This window comes from Parus major, chromosome 6 (genome assembly GCF_001522545.3).
Source record: "Parus major isolate Abel chromosome 6, Parus_major1.1, whole genome shotgun sequence".
Taxonomy (NCBI): Eukaryota; Metazoa; Chordata; class Aves; order Passeriformes; family Paridae; genus Parus; species Parus major.
In genome coordinates this window covers 26,748,216-26,769,466 of record NC_031775.1, presented here as the reverse complement: position 1 = coordinate 26,769,466, position 21,251 = coordinate 26,748,216, and the positions used below count along the sequence as shown (strand labels likewise).

At 40.3% G+C, this 21,251-nt stretch overlaps 1 protein-coding gene across 3 annotated transcripts in view; it reads right to left on the bottom strand.

Annotated features, from left to right (window-relative positions):
* TRUB1 (TruB pseudouridine synthase family member 1) overlaps positions 1-19,859 on the bottom strand; it is a 32,074-nt gene extending 12,215 nt beyond the window's left edge. For 2 of the 3 annotated variants that reach the window (XM_015633663.2, XM_015633665.2), the window contains exons 1-4: positions 19,701-19,859; positions 17,955-18,047; positions 14,664-14,719; positions 1,618-1,699 (exon numbers count right to left, since the gene is read on the bottom strand). In XM_015633663.2, the coding sequence (XP_015489149.1) occupies positions 1,618-1,699; positions 14,664-14,719; positions 17,955-18,047; positions 19,701-19,842 (373 nt within the window). In that variant the 5' untranslated portion in view covers positions 19,843-19,859. The remainder of the gene's footprint in view (positions 1-1,617; positions 1,700-14,663; positions 14,720-17,954; positions 18,048-19,700) is intronic. The other variant, XM_015633664.2, reaches the window with a different exon arrangement.
* Between the last annotated feature and the right edge of the window lie 1,392 nt (positions 19,860-21,251).

Genomic DNA, 21,251 nt, shown 5'->3' with positions numbered 1-21,251 from the left:
TATCTGTGCTCTTTTCTTTCTGAAGAAATCACATCTGACTGATTTGCAGCAACATGGAAAGCAACTGAGACCGATGCCATGAGCATTTCTTTCAGCCATTACTTTTGGCAAAAGGAAACGCCCCTCCCAAACTGCACTGCCCCAGCAAAGGCAATGCTGCTCGTCAAGAGCCCATGTGATGAACTGGATCATGCAACTGATCTCAGTTTAAAATGACAAGCAACTCAAAAAAAGGAGGTATTTTAAAGCCAAATCAGTTCCCCAAACACACAGTCTAACAGAAAGGTAAACCACCATAATAGAGGTGGTGCAGAGGTGGGAACTGTGGTAGCAGGAGCTTCCAGGGAGAGAAAGACACACAGGAACAACACTTTAAATCCTGTCTGCAGTAAAGAATACAAAATGAAAAAAGCAAAACTAGTGTTTCAAAAAACGAATTTTAATTTTTTTTTAATTAACTGACCATGGAAGTTGCATCTATTTGAAATGGTATCACTTGAATCAGCTCATATGTGATCTAGCATCTCTGAATACTTCTTAGTGCAGTATGACCACAAAATTCCACTTTGAGAGGTACAGATAAATACCAAGAAAGTGAATCATCACTTCATTCAACCATCATGAAGTATTGGCAATTCTAACACCATGTGGATCCTCAGGCCTCCAGAAGCTTAGAGACTCAGACCTTGATCCTGAAGCATAAATAAATGATTCAACATCTCTGGATAACATTTCCTAGTAAATAACGCTATTTAGAATGTGGACAAGAAACTCATGCTTGCCTGCCCCATGAGAAAAGGAAAACTGCAAAAGAAAGGAGATTGGGAGTGAAATCCAGGCTTTTTCATCATGCCATTAAAAAAACATTATTTACTTCATGTATCTATTACCAGGTACAAAGAATGTCAGACCTGCAGAGTTGCTAAGCAACTGGTTACCTATTATTTTTTAATTTTTTTTTTCCCCAAGGTTGTGAAAGAACTAATAACAAATACAATTTCTGTGTTACTATATTGTTTCTGAGATGCCCAGCAAAACCACAGCCAGGATGAGTTCTGAAGCTTTAAACCCTTGTACTGTGCTCTGTCAGTCAGAAAATTTCATTTATTAAAGATGCAAGCAAGACCAAGATCTGGAAGATAGCCATATGTAGAATGTAGTTTATGCTATCCTCATTAAATGTTAAGCAGTCTGTAGGTGAAGTGGTGTCCTAGAGAAAAGATCCAAGTACTTTATTCTTCCACTGGCCTTACAGAGTTTTACTAAGAGAGGACTCCTGGGACTATACTCTGAGAGAGGAAAATGTTACTGGACACAGCATGTCATTTGTCAGCCTGTCAAAGATTTAAAATGACACAGTCCTGCCCAATTCTATTTCCTCCCTCCTAATCTGATGCCTGGTTTGTTTTTTTCCAGCAGAAATGAACACTTGCATTGGACATAATTGCATGAAGCTGGTTTGAATTATATGAGCAGTGAAGTTGAAGATGAAATAATCTTAGTTTAATTTCACATTTAAACTTAATTCAGAGTCCCAAACATCTCTTCCGCTCTCCTATGACAGAGACCACTTAAGCCTTCAAATTACATCAAGTGTGCAGATACATTAATGCTTACCATAAGGTTTTTCTTCAGTTACTTTTCCTGTAGCATCTAATGTATCAGTAGCCTTGCCCAGCATTCCAATGGCAGTGTACTTCTGGGAAGGAATAAGAGAGATTAGTGAGTCAGGTCCGTGAGGTTGTTGCTTAGGTTTTTATTTTCTTTTTTCTTATTTTTTTAAGATAAAGACTGCAACTGCCAATTACTTTAAATCAGAACAGGAATAATACTGCCTAAATGGTCAATCCAGCAATTTAGGGCAAGAAAAAGTCAAAATACATGTGCCTGTGATTTTGGTTTTATAAACCCAAGGAAGAAGCAACATGGAACCTAATTTTTACTATAAATACATCAATACCATAAAGAAAATAATAGGGTAGTAACATCAAAGTCTCTGTGGGGTGTCATATGTCACAGTTGAAGCAAGGCACAGAGGAGTACCTTTCACAGACAATTTTTCTGTTCCTTTGCACATAAAAAAAAAAAAGACACAAAGACCTTCACTTGTGAAAGCAAAACACCCACTGCCAAGACAAAGCATTACAATGGTTCTGCCATGAAATGCAGGGATATGCAATAGCCTGAAGCTGCAGTTTTGAACTCCTGGGATGTGGTAAGGACCTTGTGACCAGCACAAGGAGTTCAAGGTCACTGAGTAACATCTCTGTTCATAGTGAGGTCTCCGAATATTTGTTTCAGGGTTTTTCAGGGTTCTGTTCTAAAAAATTCTTCAGGGTGTATATCAGTAGTTTGTAAGAAGGAATCAACCTGACCCCAGGACAGCAGCTCCTGTCCTTCCTGCATTTCACCTGATGCCCTCCTTTACCATGTTTTCACCCAGAGAACTGCCATACTCCTCTGAGCATACAGCACAACCTGCTGAAGCTGACAGAGTCTTCTCTGAACCAGCTGCTCCATGCCTTGTCACAAGGCTGTCAACACACCAAAGCTCACTCTGTAATCTGAGTCAAGTTCAGGGATAAGGTATTACATGGATGGTCTGACCCACTGCCTATCCCATTCTTTCCCCTCAGTCTCCCTATGATAAATCCAGAGAGTGTGGGGGAGAAAAATCAAAGTGCGTTCCACTATTCCCCAGTAAGGTTCCAGTGAACTTACAGTTGAACTAATACCAATCTGAGGATGTATTTTTTAGAAGTTGGCTGACCAAACTCCTCTGGAAAACATCCAAACAGGCATAAGCACTAACATTTTACTCTGAGATGCAATGCATCCTGCTTCATGTACTTGCAAAGTACAAACAAGCTCAAGTAATAACAGTGTAGGCATATAAATCACACCCACACCACTGGGCTAGTAAGACATGCCTTGATTTTGTTCCATGTGACAATCTGCCACTTCGATGTATTTCTTCAAGCAACTGCTGCAAGATGGAAGCAGCAGAAATAGTCAGACAAAAGGCAGCAGAGTGTAGACTTTAACATAAAAATAACTGTATTCTTTGCTTACTTCATGTGCTAGGTTGGGCTGGGAATACAGAGGATTTTCTTCATAGTAGCTCGTATAAGACTATGCTTTGGATTTATGCCGAAAACAGTGTTGATAACACAGATGTTCCCATTACACTTATTAAACTGCCTTTATCACAACCCACGAGTTTCCCTTTTTTCTGATTCTGTCCCCATCCCACTCCAAGGAGTAAGCAAACAGCTGTGTGATGTTTTAGCTGCCAGCCAGGTTCAACCACACCATCACATTAGGGCTACATTTTTCCAAAATATTGCAAATGTCTGATAACTCAGCAAAATTAGGCATTTTAAAATAAAATCCTTCAAGTTTACATACTTCTGGAATACATGAAAAAAGAAACGTAAGAAAGAATGGATGAATGCTGCTCTACAACAAATATTTAAATAAACTTTAAGGTCTATTATCTTTTACTACTATATTAGCTGTTAGGACCATAAAACTGACTGCTTTCTGAGATATTTAATGATCTGGTTCTGAGCATTTAATAGCATTGCCAGAAAGACACTATTTAGCACCTATCCTAGAGGAGATCATCATTATCCTAAACATGATGAATGATCTTAGCAGTTCAGTAAAATCTTAAATCTGAAAATTTGAAAACTCACACTCTGTCTTCTGATGTTTCCAAATCAAAATACTCATACTACTCCAATTTAAATTACTTCCTTTCCTTTAATTCTGCTTTTGGTTATCTTGCTTTAGGCTGTCTCTTACAGTAACATGTTGTATTTGACCTGCCAGCAATAGAGAGAAAATGTCTCATATGTTAATATGTAAACACAAACTGCATGAACAATACAGTCCAGATCTCAGTATTTCCCCTTTGATTTCTGCAGAAAGAGCAAAAGGGGAGCAAAACTGCGAACAGTTAATAAAAAGAACATCCTTAAACATTAGTCACAAATCCCCACTCCTTACAGGAGCCTTTAAAGGGTCACAAAATACTCAAGCTAGCAATGCAATAATCCACAAAGAAGGCTATAACAGGTCAGGAAATTAAGAATTACTGTTGGTTTATGATCAGCCTCTGGAGTGCCTTTGGCTATCTACAATTATATATCATAATTCTTGCTTGCCACTGGATAAGGTTTACATCTTCCCCTTTGGTAGAGTGCAGAACCTGGAGGTTGCAGAAGGTATTATGAGAGTCCAGAATTATTTGTGTCAAAATTCAGCATTAACACTCTTTAGACTCTCACTCACACTGCCCCCAGAAGCACCCAATAGATTCTGAGTCATTTAATAAGTGTTCAGTGACCTTTTCTCACCTGTGATGGCAATCATTTATTTCTTCCAGTTTTATGAAATACATCTAGGGGCATTCTCTCTGTACTCCCAAATTACAAATCACTGCAGAAACACAGACAGAAACTGCTCACAACACTCTGCCTTCAACCCACTCAACCCGAAACAAAAAAAGCAAGGTAGTAGGTGTTGCAGGCAGTGGCAAAGCCTGACAAGAGCAGACTGTGACAGAAAGTGTCCCTACACTGCAGCTCCTCAGAGAACACCCTGCCACTCAACAGCCCCTACCTACATCCTTGTCCTCTACTCATCTCAAGAGACCAGGACCCAAATAATTTAAAGGTTAAAAGCAGCACCTCAACTTCCCTATGGGATTGCACAACATGCAAGTGCAGCACATTAAAAGCTGAGATCCAGCATTCCCAATCATGACTTGCAAGTGCTGCAGCATCGTGCATTAATTCCAACACAGAATGGGTCCCACAGCAGAGCCTCACAACCGTGCAACAGTACCCTGAGGACAAAAAGACCTTTCCAAAACTATCCTGCGTTAGGGAATGACTGTCTCTCAGCCAGTCAGAAAACCATTTCCTTGAAAAGAAGAAAACCATTATGGCAAGTGAAACAAAAGGCAGTGAAGTGAGCAGAAGCTCTTGACAGCCCCACCATCCACAGCAGTGAGGAGACAGCCTTAAGAAGATACTTTACAGAGACAATCCACTGCCCTCCTTCAATGATAATGCATAAACTCTGTAGCACAGACTAGGGGATGTGCTGGATGCAACCCCAAAAAGACCAGACACACAATGAAATGCTTGGGTGGTTGTGCAGCATACCCATGACAAGAAAGAAACACCCCATAAAAAGCCAGCACTGGATAAAAAATAGGATTACAAGAATCTGTAAGAAACAAATTACAAAACTCTAATAAATCTCACAGGTCTTGGGAAGAGGAATTTTGTTTTAGTGTCACAACCACAGGGCACAGTCAACATTCTCACAAATAATAAACCATATGTTTTCAATATTTTTAATAAGAGAGCAGCTATAATTTGTTTTTTTTTTATTTTCATACCCAGTTTCAGAGAAGTCCTTAGACTAACACAGAATGAGAAAGAATATCCATAAAAAGAGAGAGAATGAAGGCAAGATTTTATCAGCATACATATTTAACTGGGAAAGGGAGAAGAGGAGGAGAAGGACGAAGAATCCCCTCCCACTTCAGGGGCTGCACAGCCAGCAGAGCTTTCAGCTGCACAACCCCACCCGGGGGGGCTCTGGGAGGCTGAAGCCCCTGGGCTGACTGCCAGGCATGTCTGCCCCACTTATCAGTGCAAATGCCAGACAGACCAGGCAACACAGCTTCTCAGTTTTAACTGTTGAGACATCAAGGTTTTATTTGGAAAGAAGCCAGAGACTTGAAATCTTAAATTATAGCGCGTTTTAAAAGCTTTTTCATACATGGAGAAGCAACACTTTAAAAGAGCTAGACAGAAACACAAGTAATTATGAAACAAGGTCACCAGTAGCTGTCAGGAAGATTTTAAGATGGCTCCTACTACAAGAATTTCCCAGGCAAGCAAGCTCTCTGGAAGAGGCAGTTCACAAGAGTTCATCCAAGGATGACCCATTTTCTCATCACAGCAGCAACTGAACACAGAAGTGTAAAAGGAAAATAAATAAATTAAGGCTACAATCCCCTGTGCAAGAGACTGAAAGCTGGAAAAGGGAAGTCATATTAAAGAGAAACAGAAATACAGTTTATGTAAAGTGATGTCTGCATGTGGCTAACAAGTTTGAACATAAACAAACATAAAACAAGTGCTGTAGAGAACCTGATGGAAATCAGGGGGAGCATACAGCAGGCAAGCACTGATCAGAATTAGTGCTCCTGTGCCAAAACCATTTGCTCTGCACTCACAGACTTGTAGACTTAGGCCACAGAGATAGTGAAGAGGCCTTAAACTCCCAGCTTTGTAATAATATTCAGCTTGTGTTCAATGATTTCTAAAGCACAAATAGCCAGTTCTGGATTTAATATTTACAGAACTTATTTTGTTGTTTGTATACCATTAGCAGCTACCAGTGATTTCCAGTATGCTAATCATCCACCAAAACGGAGAGGTCCATGAGGTAGACAAATAAGCTGGAAAAAACCCCAAGGGTTGCCATAGTTTCAATTATTTTCCAAAACAAAGCACTCTCACTAAGCAGATTCCAATATATTAAAAGCACAGAGCCCTAATCTCTTAAAAGCAGGTTGCAGAGGGCAAAATAAAGACTGCAGGATGAGGGAGGAGTTTCGTGTTTTACAATAGAGCAAATTCAAAATTATCAAACACCAAACATGACCTTCTGATATACATAAACATTTACAACTTCTCTACCATTCTTTTTTTTCTCCTAAAAGAAAAAGCTGACTTTGTGCTAAGCCTGCACTAAATTGCATTTACTGCTAGATGCTGTAATTGTACTGTCACTGCTGAAGAACTATCTGATCTTTACTTTGTGGACTAACAGGATTTTCTGATCTCTTATGTCAGCTTATTTTAAAGAGTTCAAACATTATGGGATGGCTAGATTTTTCATGTGAAGGAAGGACTGGAACCCCCTCTAACAGGAACACAACAGAAGATACTTCGCCTGTAACTCAGAGAAGCTTTAAGGTGTTAGCTAAAAACTGCATCAAATTTAAATTTTGGAGTCAGAGGGAGCACAGGAAATGAGGGAGGGGGGAGAACAATGCCAACAGTTAGAGGAACACTGCATCACCTGAGATAGCACCAGGACACACATCACCAACAAATACAGTGCAGGCTCACAACTTCCAAGAGGGGATGCAGGTTAATGTGCAAAGGGGCTGCTTAAAACCCACAGTTTCTTTATGCAAACCTTTCTGACAGATGCTCTCTGTGGAAACCTCCCTCACTCATCAAAATGTCTCAGGTCAGCTCTTAAATGTCATCCTCAGCTTTAATACCTGTTCCATCATTCTGTCCTCTAGTACTCACATCACAGATAAAACAGATAAAGAAAGATGACCTCCAAATTCTATCTGGGAAACAGAATTTCAAGGAAATACATAATTCTCTGTCCAGAAATAGAAGACAGTCCTTCCAGAAGGGTAAGACTTTATAGCTACACACAATATCTCAGATCAAACTGAATGTATGAAAGCCTTTGGCTGAATTCAAAAGCATTGCTAAGGCCAAGATGCAGCAAATTCTAAAAGGCAGCGCTAAGAGCATCTCCAAATTACTATAAATGAATACTAGGGAAAACAGTGTAGAATGGCTAATCTAAATTGGTTACCATCCTTTTTATTTTCTGTTATTTTTATAAAGAATGAGAAAAAAGTCTTGCCATGTTGCAGTCTTGATTTTATTAATGAATCCAAGCAAGAACTGCATATGAAGCACAGCCATATGCACAATTATAGAAAGGTCAAGATGGAAGAAAGCACCACTGACCTCATGAATGGAAGAACAGAAAAATCACACCAGAATATGCTCTTAAAATATTCACCATTTGGGGAGGAAAGAGCAGCACAATAGGTGCAGTCTCTTCTCTACAACATTTTCAACAGTTTAAAAAAGAGTGTGAATATTAATAGAGCATGAAGCTGAGCTATTAATAGATTAGGCCTCTGGGGTGAGTATAAAAGAGACTTGAGCACTACACAGCATCTTAAGCCAGCTTACTAATAGTATCACTGCAGTACACGATGTAGCTATACTGTTCAACAGCTTCTTCTTCTACAACTTTGTTTTAGGGATATTGGTCAGGGAAGAAATTCTGATTAAAATCAGCCTCTTCTACTATGATTTGTTACCAAAAAAAGCAGATTAAAGATGTATCACATGTTTTGCAGTAATGGGTAATTAAAGATGTTGACAGAGTGTAAGGCTGTTTCATCCCTCTAACATTTTAGCCCTTCCCAATTCCTGTATCCCCCATTGCGCTGGCTTAGCATTCTCTGAGCACAACTCGTTATGTACAAACACCACTTCAAGTTTTGCTAACAACTTCTCAAAACACATCAAAACCAACTTCATTCATGCACTTTTCCAGCCTTCCTTTTATGTAAGTATTTTCCTTTTGACAAAATAAGAAAGACAATCGCACTGTCTTCAATGTGATTTCACAAACTGATGCTGATCTCTAGTTAATATAGGGAGGCATCAGGGGAACAAGAAATTCACACAATAAGGTAAAATAACACACAGGACAGAAACCAGTGCCAAGTTTGCACACACAATGGGTCTCTGAACCAAATCTCCTCTGCTGTAGAGAGCTCACTGAGTTCCAATACAAAATTTTGGTTCGGCAGAAACCTTCTCAGGTGTCAGCAGTGGTTAAAAAAACCCCACCAAACTATTTCAGCAAAACATAGATTTGGTGTTAAAGACTATAGACATTAAGTAGGATAAGTTTTATTAACAGATATCTTTGCACTGTATTGTGCAAACATAAAAGGAAGTATTCCTGGAATGTTTGCACAATAACATAATGAGTATCACAGAACAGAAATGTCAAGACTTCTCTGTCCTATACCTGTATTTCAGGAATGTAATATATTCCCTCAAAATGGTAACTAAATGGGTGAAATTAAACCACCAGTACATGTCAGGAAGAATTCACCTAGCCAGTGTACAAGGGCTGAAACACATCCATCTGTCCATGGGTTAACACTTCTCATAAAACAATCACTCCACCTCCAATCTGCCAGTCCTGTTCCTTAAGGAAAACCCATAAAACATCTTTCAAAACAAGCCTGGGAACTAAAATTCATAACTCCACCGGGTTCAAAAAAACCTATGGACTCAATAGAGATATTGGATTTCAGGCACACTATGATGTTATCTCACATTAACCCCTCCACATGTCACAACATACCAGGCTCTCTCCTTCTCCTAGGAGATAACCCTATCATCTCCTTCTCTCTTCCACCTCCCTTGTACAGAAACAGTAATTTCTTTGGGTTTGAACAAAGGCAAAGCAGAGACATTTTGTGTAGCTACAATCCATTTTCTTTAAACGAGCAGGTCACATTCTGCACTTTGATACCTCTCCCATCTCACTACAGAAAGAAATTCTGTCAGATCCTTGGTTATTCTGGATGGGATACCATGAACAAAGAGGTGTGAGAAGGTAAACCTGTGGCATAAATCACAGAGTGAAAAATGACAAGGTGCTGCAGATGAAAAATTTCTGAGAGAAAAGGGTAAAGAGCAAACAAACCACTTCAACCTGGAATCCTCAAAGACAAATACTACAATTTGAAAGCAGAAACAGATGAACACAAGCAAGGTGGGATCTGAAGACTCATCAAGCAAGCAGTTACAGTCCTCCTTGCCTTGTGCCTGGGAGCTTGGCTGATCCATTGTGAACAAATCCTTGGTGCCCCACTCAGGAGATAAAACAGTTTTCCTAATGTATTTTAATAAAGGAGGTATCTTTGTGGAGCACTCTTGGGGTATTACCTATATAACTGCTTGCCCACACAGAATTGTTTGTATACCACACTCACAAACATTACCTATTTTTTTATTTCAGAAGTGGTCTGAAAGATACCTATTGACTAAGCTTTAAACAAATCTGAAATATGCTTACTTTTAAAATCCATGGCTTCTATTTTTAGATCTGAGAAAGGGCTTGCATATCCAAACACCTAGTTTTCTTTACCATAACAATTAGTCTAATAAAAATATTACCACTACCCAAAAATCCTGCCCTTCCAAGACAACGTTAAAAATATCAGAATCTGAAAAAGGAAACAGAACACATCCCTATGCACTGTATGAATTACAGAGTCTGATTTCACCAACTCTAAAAGCACAATGAAGCACAGAGCTCAACTGGTGATACCCTAGAGAAATTTTTAAGACTTAAACTAAGTGCACACACCACCAAGAGTATCCTTTGAAAGGAAAGTCAATTCAATTTTCTTGCACTTGCAACTAAAAAATGAACTGGAGCACAAACACTGAAATACACTGAAAAGAAAAAGCAACAAACCAGCACAGTGAGGCTATTTAAAATGAAAATTAGAATTTCTAAAGAAATAGCACTTACACCACCATGGTGTGCATGTCAATGTGCAAACACACAAATGTTGGCAGAAGAATATAGGTCTCAGAGATGCCGTGTTCTTACAAGCCTCCTGAAAACAGACAGATAGAGGAAATAAATCTACTGCAGCTTCTACTAAGAAGGGTCCAGAGGGAGCCCCCCTGTATTACTGGATACCAAAAAAGTCCACATGGGGCTTTGGTGTCTAACGAGCTGTAAACAAACAAAGTCACAAGTAAAGGCTTCATTAGTTTCGCTCCTTATAGAACCACTGGATGTGCTTTCTAATGCGTTATTAATTCATTGAACTCACTGCCAAAAGAAGGAAGCAAATGACTTAATTAAAAAAAAATTAATTCATGGAGAAAGCTTAAAGTTTGAGAAGGGATATAAATAAAAACTTATTTTCAGGACAGTAAGATAATCACAGGAGTTAAAGAAATAATCTTGTTTATGAACACTTTGTTTTGCCACTCCTCCAGAGAAACAGTTCTGCAATACACAAACTCTAATCCCAGAATCACACTGCAAAGAAGTAATTTACATGTCTCAGAAGTTCCACTAGGTGATTTGAACCAATTCCTGCTCAGACAAGCCCTTTCTCATGCCATACAAGTGTGACTGGCAAGATATAAAACCTAATCACTGACCGAGCACTCATTTTCTATCCAGGATTCATAAGAACACAAATTTTAACTATTATATGAAATGAAAGTTGTCACACATCAGGTCATGGATGTATCTTCATTCTGCCCATAATTTCTTTTTCCTTTTCTAGGCTTGAGAACACTTGGAGTTTGGGTTTTACTCTACCCAGAGGTTTGGGGTTTTTTTTTGGATAGTTTCATTCTGAAGAAGCCACAACTTTTGAGATTAAATTTTCTATTTTAACCAGTCATCACCCAAGCTTGTGCCACCAGTGCAGAGTACTCAGGGACTTTCCTTCACACTGAGCACTTGGGGAGGTATTTTGTATGTGGACCATGACAAGAAGTTGCATCCTCAGATAAAACCAATATACCCCAAGCTTTCCACTCATGGAGAGGCAGTGATTGCAAGGACAATTTGATGGATGGGGAAGTTCTCCATTCACACTAGCAGGACTAAAATTCTCTCAGGCTGAACCCGGGTGCTATGTCACTGAAAAATAAGCAAATTAAGCATAGAACTGAAGTCTGAAAGTTTCAGTTATCTATACAAGCTTTATGTGTTGGGAGACATCTCCTCCCAATGGAAAGTATTAGATAATGAAGAATTTCATTACTTAGTGCTCTTCATTTTTTTGTTCTCTGATTAGCACATGATCATTTCCCTCATTGCTTCTATGTAACAGCACATTCTTGTAGATGAGAAGTTTTAAATGGGCCTACCACTTTGGAAACAGTACTACCATTTTCTAAACCATTTCCCTCCCAGAAAAACCCACTTCTACACGGTGTTTGAGACAGACAAGTCATACCTAAGACTGAATTGCTCAGAAACAATTTACCATCATAAATATTGGTCTACTCCCATCATGTTAATTTTACTGGTGAAGAATGGAATCTTTTCTGTTTCTACCCTCTTTATTTTGCTAACATGGTAAAAAAAACCTTTAAAAATCCTGAAGCCCAGAAAGTCCAAACAAGACCAAGTGCAGGCCCCAGAACAAGAAAAAAAAAAAAAAAAAAAAGTGGTTTTCCTGTGGGACATTTATTAAATGCTGAGTATTTAAATTCCACATCCAAGAGCATTCAGCTTCTCCCTCTCACTTGGAACATTTTAAACAACAAAAAGCAAACAAACAAAAGCTAAGCCAGCTTTAACATATTTCTATTTTTGGACAAATATTAAGAATTCACTGAGAAATCTGGAACACTAAGCAGGTATTGCCCTTGGCTGCACATTTCTGTTTGTCTTGAGCTAATTCCTAAGGAGGTCAAACCAATGAAGAACTAGGTTTACTCATCAAGATTAACACTCCTTGCAAAACTTGTGTGAGTTGCACACCAAGGGATAAAGCTTAGAGCTGCCATACAGAGTCAGGAAAGTTTCACACAACGTTTGGGAAAAAGTCAGAACCAGTCCAATTCCTGGGAAGAGTCACCATATGGAGTTTACTGCACTACCATACATTTTGGCCACTCCACATAGCTCTGCTGCCAGCAATGATAGACTGAACTGTTTTTTCACAAGATGTATTCCTAGAATCAAACAGTAAATCCTGGCCAGGGAGGGTCAGACAGCTCCTCTGAATCTTTATAATAACAAAAGGAATGAAAGAAAAACATCACATTTCAACAAACAATTTAGCACCCAAAATAGCAGAAAAAAAAATTAAATAAGAGTATAAATTTCAAACACATGGCATGGAAAGCAAAAAGACACTCAAACCTATTTAGGCATGAAATTATCTCTTGACAGATAATGAGATGCTGTTGTCAGTGTGGTCAAAATCCCAACAGGCAGACACCTGTAAGAGATCCTTCAACTTCCTTCAGCCTCACAAATTACTGCATGCCTAATTTATTGAAGTACAAATAGAAAGTAGGAAGGCAGAGACAAGAAAGGTTCCAAATTAATGCTGCAGATTCCATACTGGGCACACATGTCAGGTACCTCACATTCTCCTCTGCAGGAGAACACAGGAACAGCTGCAGTGGAAGAGCTGTTGAGCTCTGTGAAGACGTATCTTTGCCTCACTGAACCAAGTGCCCACAGCCATGTAAGGCCAGGGATGGATCTGCCTGGGCTGGCTCACCAGGCTGCCCCCACTGCACATTCTCACTGCCTCACCCCTCAGGAGCAGCTCTAAGGCCCTGTGAGCCAGCAGGGAACAAGGTTTGGCTGGATAACCCTGTTATTGGCTACAGGATTTCACAGTGAAGTCGTCAAGGAACCTGAGCATACCCTCTTCTGCCAAAAAGGCTGAAAGTACTTCATCCATCACAGCTGTCTCCACTGTGAACCTCAGCTTAAGAGCTAACTCAATTGCTTTACGTGTTTTTAAATCACCAATTTACACATTTAGCTGTGATGACTTAATTTAGCTGAAGTAAATCTATGAGTTCTTTTAACTTTAAAGTTCTTTCAAAGGAGGTGTCAGGTGGTAACTGCTTACATTTCCACTGTAAATCCAGCTGTTTACTGCATGTTTCAAAACACAGATGCCTCTGAAATGCAGTCATATAAACCAAACGCAAACCCATTAGAACCAGTGCAGAGACTGGCACTGCCTAGCATGGGTTTTGGGTCAGACTCTACAGCTGTGTCCTTTTATCCTGGTCGGTTTCTTTTCTGTCCAGTTACTTGCCTCTGAGTTTAACTTAAGATTGTCAATCAAATTCTACCTTTAAGCTATCAGTTCAGCAGCCGTAAAAGATTTTAAGTGTTCAGACTAGAAGAGAATGGGATAAATGGCAGAATATAATGCATTTTTGACTTTTCCTGCATTCAAGATGAAATTTGGAATTCATTTCTACATCTGTCATTCTTATCTAAACTTCTCATGTAAAAATAATGGCTAAACCCACAGGATCTGACTTGTGAAGAAGGAAGCAACACTGGGACATTACTCTCAAGAGTACTTGCATTTTTTTGTGTATGTAACACAGTCTGGGGGGTCACCACAGTAAAATTAACACAGTAAAATCAAAACCAGCAATGAAAAAAATTTCTATCTGTCAAGGCTCTGGTCTGGATTCTCTCATGCAGTCACAGGCCTTTTGCTACCTTTGGCTTCTCACATGTATCTATTGATGTGTTTGTAGAGTAACCCTCTACAGCAGCAGCAATGCAATCCAAAACACTCTAAATTCCAAAAAGCACCTCTTAAGGCCTCATGGTATTTAAGAAGACAGAAAAGCAACAAAGACCATCTGTTATTTCAAGCTAAGTATCAATGAAGTTATCTACACATAAGGGAAATTACCAAAAATTGAATTGTCATCCACAACTACATCCCCAAAACATCAGTTTCAGCAACATCTTCATTACTTTTCCTTCTTTTAGTACACTAAATAGTATAGAAATTTTCCTGTAAAATGGTAATTTGGTATTTATTAACATTTCACAGAGAACCGAGACAAAGATTTTTAATTTAAAGTCTGAGTAGCACATTTCTGACTAGCTGCAAAAAAGAGCTGAAATACACATTTGAACTAAATATGTAGCATGGCTGTCATATTTGTATGTTGGTTCAGCTCTTCACTGACAGAAAAAAGAAACCCAGCAAACAAAACCCCCACTAATACAAGTCATTTAGCATTCCTTACCTTGGAACCTGCCAACATAGTTCCCAGCATTTTTGTTCCTTTTCCAATACCAACAACTGCAAAGACAGAAGAAGAAATGCTACTTCAAAACAGCCCTGCAGTTCCCTTTTTCAACACCATTCAATACTAAATATTATGCTAGTCAGAAACTCAGCCTTTCATGCTCTGTTAGCATATGAAGAGAGTCAACACTTTTGAGAAAGCATCTCTGATGTCCCAACAACATGGAACTACTGAAAGGAAAAAGTCTAAAGCAAAAGATAAATAACCTTCATCTGTTGTTAAAATACTGTAATTCAACTCCTCCATTTATTTATCTTTTAATCACCAAAGAAATGGAGAGTGCAATTAACACTGCCTCTGGTTTGATGAAGGCTATGGCTCACCAATAATGAATGAACCCTTCACTGTAACCAAATAGTTTTAAAGGTTGATAGTGACCAAGAGTAATACAGCCAAGACAGCACAATGGATTTGTTTATCAGATTTGCAGGAAGAAAGTAAAATAATCAAAAGGCCCATTTTGCCTATTACTTTGCATGTACAGATTACTGTTATTTCAATCTTAACACTAGTATTCTAAAAAGCAGCAGTCAGCTTCTCATAAAAGAATAAGACAGAAAAAGAGCTCTATTTTATATTTTACTTTAAAGCTTTTTACAAGGTGCTTTCCCTTAAAATGATATGCTATTGATTTTTTCCACATACAACAATCCAAAGAAAATTTTAGGAGGAAATTAGTTTTGTGTACAACTCATGGAATGTGTAACAGCTTATGTACTTCATTTAATAAAACTAGAGGAGTTAAGGGAGCTTTCCGGAAATCAGCTTCATGTTATCAAAGAGCCAGGACTGAAAACAGCAAACAGAAAATGAACTCTGAAAAAAAAAATGAAATTTTTTTCTTCTGTTCTAATGCTTCTCAATTTTTATGCTCTGAGACTCGTTAGATTGCTCCTTAGTTACTACTCCTCTTATTCCTGAGGGGTTTTAGTCACACAAGCCCTCGTGCTTGTGCTTTCATGTACCTTCAGTTCAACCTGTTCCTGCTATTTTCCAGATAGAAAAGAGCTGCAAGAAGGCTGAGAAAAGGAGATAAGCACATAGATAAGACTTTATAACCAAGCACTTTTCTTGCAACATGATGACATAACTGACACTTCAACAGCTGAGCTGAAATTTGCTGAAGAGTGTCAAGAGATTCAATAGAATAATTTTAAAGAGACACTGAATGCTTTTGTGAACAAGATACTAACAATTTTCTCCATTAGTCATCAGCGTATGGAGACTGTGTGTTATTGAACAGTGACATAAACCCCACTTGAGAGACTACATTGAACGTAAAAGATTTAACTGAATTTTTATTTTTGTATACTTTTTCATGTTTTCTTCTACTGTGGAAGCATAATTCATTACTGCCATATAAAAATAAGCCAAATAAAATTCCCACTATACAGGAAGAAACAGTAAGCCCAAACCACATCCCTAGAATAATACCAAAAGAAGATACTCAGCAAGATGCGACCTTGCCTTTCTCTCACGTGTCATAGATCACTGACCTCTGCCTCCAAGGCCCTTCCTCATCTACATTTGCTGTCAGTAAGAGAAGAAATATAAAAGTATGTTTCTGATAAAGAGCACTGCTCAGTTATTGGCAGTACACCTGGCACACTGAGCAGGACTCTGTATCAATTAATTCCCAGGAAAAAAGTTATAGACATGCAGTACATAAAACCTGGGAGACAGCAGTATAGATCACAAAGGGTTTCAGAAAATTTAATACTTCTATCATGCTCCTGTCCATGAGGAAGGAAAGCTTTCTGCTCCACCACTCCATCCTGAAATCAGCACACACATATTCTGAGTAACTCGTTTCTCTTGTGTCCTTCCCTCTCTCCTCATTACCTTACCTGAAACATACAAGAAATCTGGGCACATTCCCTTTCCCACTCCTCTCCAGTTTTGTCCCTTCCAATCCAGCTACCACTGACTTTTCCCTGTGTGTTTTGTATGGCAGTGAAATGAAAGATCCTCTGCCTTTTTTCAATCCATCCACAGCTAAGGTGATGTGCTTCTCTATCTATACCAAGCACATCAAGCCCAAATACTTTTTGTTATACTGTAGAAAGAGGCTTTGGAGACTGCTTGCTATCAGAACAGTTGGAGAAGCAATTAAAAAAAGCAGGAGTGGTTTTGCTTTTCCTATGGATCAATGCTGTTGACTTTGCACAATGAGAAGCAGCATGCTCAAAGGGAACACCTGTATAAAAGGAAAACGTCTGCTTCAGGAATGCACACTGAATTCTCTACTGAGTGGCCACAGAGTACAGGAAATTCAAACCAAACCAGGCAGTGCTCCATTCTAACCCAAGAATGTCACATTTTGCCATGTTCACAAGTGACAATTACCAGCTAAAGACCTCTAGCAACACTCATAGGAACCAACCTCCCCTTGAAGCTGAATTCTTTCTGAGAGAACTCATTCATCAAAACTCAGAGCAATTACTTTCAGTGTATACTCAGAGTTGTACCTGTTTATTTTCAACAGCAAAAACATATTGCTGTTATTTCTGCAAGCCAAGGAGAGCTACAAGGTTATGATTTGAGCAAGCTGTAGTCTGCATGTTACTTATCAATAAAACTGTTGGTGACAAAGTATGATATGGGAATAATCACAGTGGAGGTTTTAACACCAGCAACTGACACATCCTGTTCTTTAACAAAACAAAAAAAATTCACTACCTGGGTTGCTATCAAAATTAAAAGACAAAATATCTTTTAAGACTTCTTTACGAAGTAAGACAGGACAGGTACCTATAGCTTTTTCTGTGCTGAGCTTGAAGAAAAGCAGCAGCTGAATTGTTATTATACATCTTTCTTTTGGCAAGTATTAGCAACCCTAAAGGCTCCCTCAAAATCCCAGAATAGCATTACTTTGAGACAAAATAATTCAACAGATTATGATGACTATAAATCCAGCTTAAGTTAAAAAAGCCATCCATTTCTCAGGTACTTTACAATTCATTACACAAGAGTTTGTATTTTCCCACATGTAATAACCCAGAAGTTATTTCAGGATTTGGAAGACAGGAGAGAAGGCAGGAAGGAAGAATACAGCCTTCTGTTAAGAAACTTGTTACATGCATGTAGAAGTATATGCACAGAAAATTCTTCCAGAGTAATCAGTCCTTCCCCCAGAACCTGCCACGTGTATCCCAAATTGTTCCTTCACCTGACTTCATGCAGGCATCAAAATTGTATTTTGATAACTACAATTATGTTTTTCATTACCCAGAACTCCTGTGGCTGCACTGTCCAAAGTTCCTCCATGTCCAATTTTCAAAACCTGATTTCTTTTGTTCCCGTTTGTTTGCACACCAGCTTCTGCAAATAGAAATTGAAAGGAAGCATTATAAAATAACCTTAGAATGTAGGAGAAAAATGGCACATATTTCCAGACTGCTAAAGGAGATAAAAATCAAATATTTAAACTATTAATTAGCAGTGTAGAAATTACTATACTGTAGAAGACCAATGATTAATTTAGATTTACTCCAACCTCAAACAATTTGCAAGGTATTTTCATTTACATTCTAATGACGTCTCAAATACTGTTACAAACTGATTTTTGGAATGTATTGGTAGCAAACCTGTGAAGCATGGAAGCATGGAAGATCCACCAACAGAGTTCCCAAAACATCTATTTTACACTAATTTTATGCTACATATTCTGAACCAATTCTTGATGTATTTACTGCCTTATATTGGGACATATTTATTTGCACATTCACAGCCCTACGGAAACGGCAGTGGACTGAACTTGTTCACTGCTGCTTTCAAGCTGTCATTGTCCCAACCAACAAACTTCGTACACAGCTGATGACTCCAGGAATTTTGCAGAGTCAAATATCCCTTACTTATTAGTAATAAATATGACAAATGGTCTAAAGCTCCCTTACCCATATCTATTTATCTCTCCGTTCCGGGAACCTGATTCTTCCCTACAAGGTGTGTGCCTACTCTACAGTTCACTACGGAGAAAATCAGGTTAAGCATTCACTAGTCTGAAAGTACGTTCCCATTTCATCAACAAGCACCCAAAAGCCCAGACTAGATGATCAAGCCCCCATTTCCATCACAAAAAAGAATCTAGGCCATAGTCACATCTTTGCAACGATCTCTTTTTTTTTTTTTTTTTTTTTCCTGAATATCTTGACATACAGACTTCCCTGTACTCAGAAAGAGCAGTTTCTGCGGACTGTGTCCAGGACTTTCAAACTTTTTGAAACACTATGGCTTTCACTCCTTTGATGACATTTTTTAATGGCAATAGGAAGTGGGACTGCAGCAGAACACCCTGGCAGTGCAGTGCTGCAGAGATGCTGCTGATTCCCATTCTGGCAGATGGGCACACCGTGTCCCTGGGACTGCCCCCAGCTCTTCAAGCAGCCTGGCATCCCCTGCACTGCAGGACTGGAGCTTCCTGCTGGGGCAAATCTCATCCCCATCCCGTCTCAGGTCTCACGTCCTGCTGTACCTCGGGCAACAGGCGCCTGCCACAAGCAGCAAGTGGGGAAAGTGGGCTCACAGCTCACCGTGCAGTGTGACCAACACTGAATCTGACCGGGACAGTCTTTCCTTAAAGGCCTTCAAGGACACAACTCCACCACCTCCCTGCGCCACCCATCCCAATGCCTAATCGGGCTTTCTGGGAATAAACTCCTCCTAATGTCCACCCTGAACCTCCCCTGGCGAAGCGAGCCAGCACGTACCCAGGAATGGCTCCATTCTCCAAGGTGGGCCATGCCATGGCTATGAACTACTATCAAAACAAACAAAATACCTCTAAAGAGACACTAAACCCCTCTTATGCGCCGCTTTTCTGACCGCTGAGCAAGACGGTGAAATGGCTTGCAGGAACTTGCAGCTCCCGCACCCCAAGGACCGCACACACCTGACCCCAGCCCACAGCCGCGCCGGGCAGGGCACGCCTGGCCCGACCTCTCCGGGTGTGGCGGCCCGGCCGCCGCCGCTCACCTGCCAGCAGCCGCTCCTTGAGCAGGTTGAGCACGGCGGCCGAGGTGGGTCCCTTGGGCTTGCGGACGGCGAAGAGCCCGCTGAGCGAGAAGAGCTTGTCGGCCGCGCGGCCCAGCGCGGCGCCGCCCGCCTCCCCCGCCATGCTGGCGGCAGCGCGCCCGGCCGGGGCCGCCGGGAACTGCAGCCGCGCGGGCGGGACGTGAGGGAGGAGCCGTGAGGGACAGCTTTAAGGTCGCTTCCAAAACCGCCGGCGGGGGCATCGGCCGGCGCTCGATGTGAAAACGAAACCGAATTCCATGCTAAAATCTAAAATCAGTCAATGTAATCAAAAAACTAACCCCAAAATTATCTGGTAGGCGGTTCCACCAGACACAGAGCGATTCGCAGGCATCGCTGGGGAAGTGCGCTGAGCAGTGTGTTGCGGTACCTTCGATGCCCAAATGGAAAGAACTGTATTTTGACAGGACAAGAGGACATAGTTTCAAGCTGCGCCAGGGGAGGTTTAGTTTGGGTATTAGGAGAATTTCTTTATAGAAAGGGTGATCACACACTGGAACGGACAGCACAGGCCCGTGGTGGAGTCACCGTCCCTGGAGGTGCTCAAAGACAGGCTGGATGTGGCACTCATTGCCACGGTCTGCTTGGTACAGTGATGTTCTGTCATAGGTTGGACTCGATGATCTCAGAGGTCTTTTCCAACCTAATTGATTCTGTGATATTCTGCTGAGTAGTTGCTGTGGCCATTAATCTTCCTGCCTCTGTATGTGTTATATAGAGAGAGTGCTGGGAAGGCTTCTCTTGGATCTCTTGCCTCCATACATAAGTATAGTGTGTGGGTTTTCACATTTAAACAAAGCATGCTTGAGCAAGGCACCGAGAGCTTGGATGCTTCATTCATGGATTTAATTTATTCATTTGCATAAAAAATACATGTCTGACTAAGGGCTATGCATGTTCCCTTTCCAGAGCTTGAGAGAAGCAAATCTTCCTGCTGAAGTCAATGGCTGTCTCTGTGCAGAGCAAGATCAAGGTCCCTGTGTGAGTTTTCAGCCTTTGCTGGAGACAGTGGTTCATTCTATGCCTTCCCCAGCAGCTGCACAGGGCACAGAGCTTCCAGCTGCAGCTGCCACCACTGTGTCCATGAGATGGGGAATGGCTTTCTGCCACCAGCAATGCCAACCAGCCTCCCCTGCACTTCTCCTGTGCATGCTATTAACCAGGCACCTTATCTGCTTGGATCTCGTCTGCAGCGCTGTAATGTGGCTGTGGAAATATTTGCTGTTACCATAAGCTGCAGGGGTGGATTTCCTGGTGAGTGGTGCAGGTCTTTGCAGGACATGGAAGGGAGTTATGAGAGTCCTTCTCTGGAAGATGAAATGGCAAAACACACTGGGGGAAGAAGTCAGCAGGAGAATTGCTACTGATTTACATGGAGTTAAAATTTAAGCACTGTTGTGGAAAGCATATTGTAAATTGTGATGGAGCTTTTGTTGCAGACATGCTTTAATCAGGTTGTTTGAAAACCAATTCTTGCCAATTCCCTGCTAAAGA